Source organism: Eimeria mitis, genomic scaffold (genome assembly GCF_000499745.2).
Source record: "Eimeria mitis Houghton genomic scaffold, Emh_scaff11473, whole genome shotgun sequence".
NCBI lineage: Eukaryota > Apicomplexa > Conoidasida > Eucoccidiorida > Eimeriidae > Eimeria > Eimeria mitis.
In genome coordinates this window covers 1-999 of record NW_024012128.1, presented here as the reverse complement: position 1 = coordinate 999, position 999 = coordinate 1, and the positions used below count along the sequence as shown (strand labels likewise).

At 61.9% G+C, this 999-nt stretch overlaps 1 protein-coding gene across 1 annotated transcript; it reads right to left on the bottom strand.

The window, feature by feature from the left end:
* Positions 1–95: 95 nt before the first annotated feature.
* EMH_0100420 (uncharacterized protein) lies at positions 96–805 on the bottom strand (the record flags this gene model as incomplete). The annotated part of the gene is made up of 2 exons (XM_038022174.1): positions 96–192; positions 306–805. The coding sequence occupies 2 exons, from the start codon at positions 803–805 to the stop codon at positions 96–98; spliced, it is 597 nt and encodes a 198-aa protein (XP_037878028.1).
* Positions 806–999: the final 194 nt, after the last annotated feature.

Sequence of the window (999 nt, the reverse complement as noted above, 5' to 3'; positions counted from 1 at the left end):
GCTCCTGCTGCAGCTGCTGCAGCAGCCGCTCGGCACCCAAAGCAGGATGCACAAGAGAGGTGACAAGCGGCGTATCCCGGCCCAGCCGAAGACCCTCAGAAGTGGGCAGCTCGTTGCCGCTGTTGCTGCTGTTGCTGCTGCTGTTGCTGCTGCTGCTGCTGCTGCTGCTGCTGTCGCGCGTCCTTGGTGAGGCTGGAAGTACTAAGTAGTCAATGGTGTGGGCCTTGTCCCAAAGGGACTTCCCCTGAGCTGCTGTTTCTGCTGCTGCTGCTGCTGCTGCAGTTGGTGCTGCTGCTGCACCACACTCTTCAGCCATGATGCAGAATCTCCCACTGAGATCCACCTGCAGCACCTCCCCGCTGCTGCTGCTGCTGCTGCTGCTGCTGCTGCTCTGCCTTCTACTTCCCGTGCTGCTGGTCGCGGGAGCAGAAGCAGCAGCAGGAGGGTCAGCGCCTGCCGTTTGTGGCGTTGCATCAGCAGCAGCAGCAGCAACAGAAAGAGGTCTCCTAGAATCGAGGAATGCCGGCAGTGCATCTACCTCTCCTCGCTGCCTCGCTGTGCTGCTGTTGCTGCTGCTGCCGCTGCTGCTGCTGGGGAAGAGATCAGCCAGCAACGCCGTAGACAGCAGCATCTCAAAGGTGCTGCTTCCTCCCTGCAGCATCTGCTGCAGTCTGCGGTACGCCGCCCCACTAGCTGGAGTGAACCACCCGCTCGTCCTGCTGCTGTCACGCCAGCTGCTGCTGCTGCTGCTGCTGCTGCGCTTGCCGAGAGCCACACAACCCCCATACAGATTAAGCGCCTCCATTACAGGCATATGAGGCGGCACAGGCACGGAGTGTACGTACAGCTGGATAGCACCCAAGGCTGCAGGGTTATTCCTACTGCAGCTGCTGCTGCTGCTGCTGCTGCTGCTGCTGGGATCCGGGGAGCCTGCAGCTGCACCGGGAGCTGCCTCTTGCTGCTGCTCCGCAGCAGCACGCTGTCGTACAGGCGTAGCAC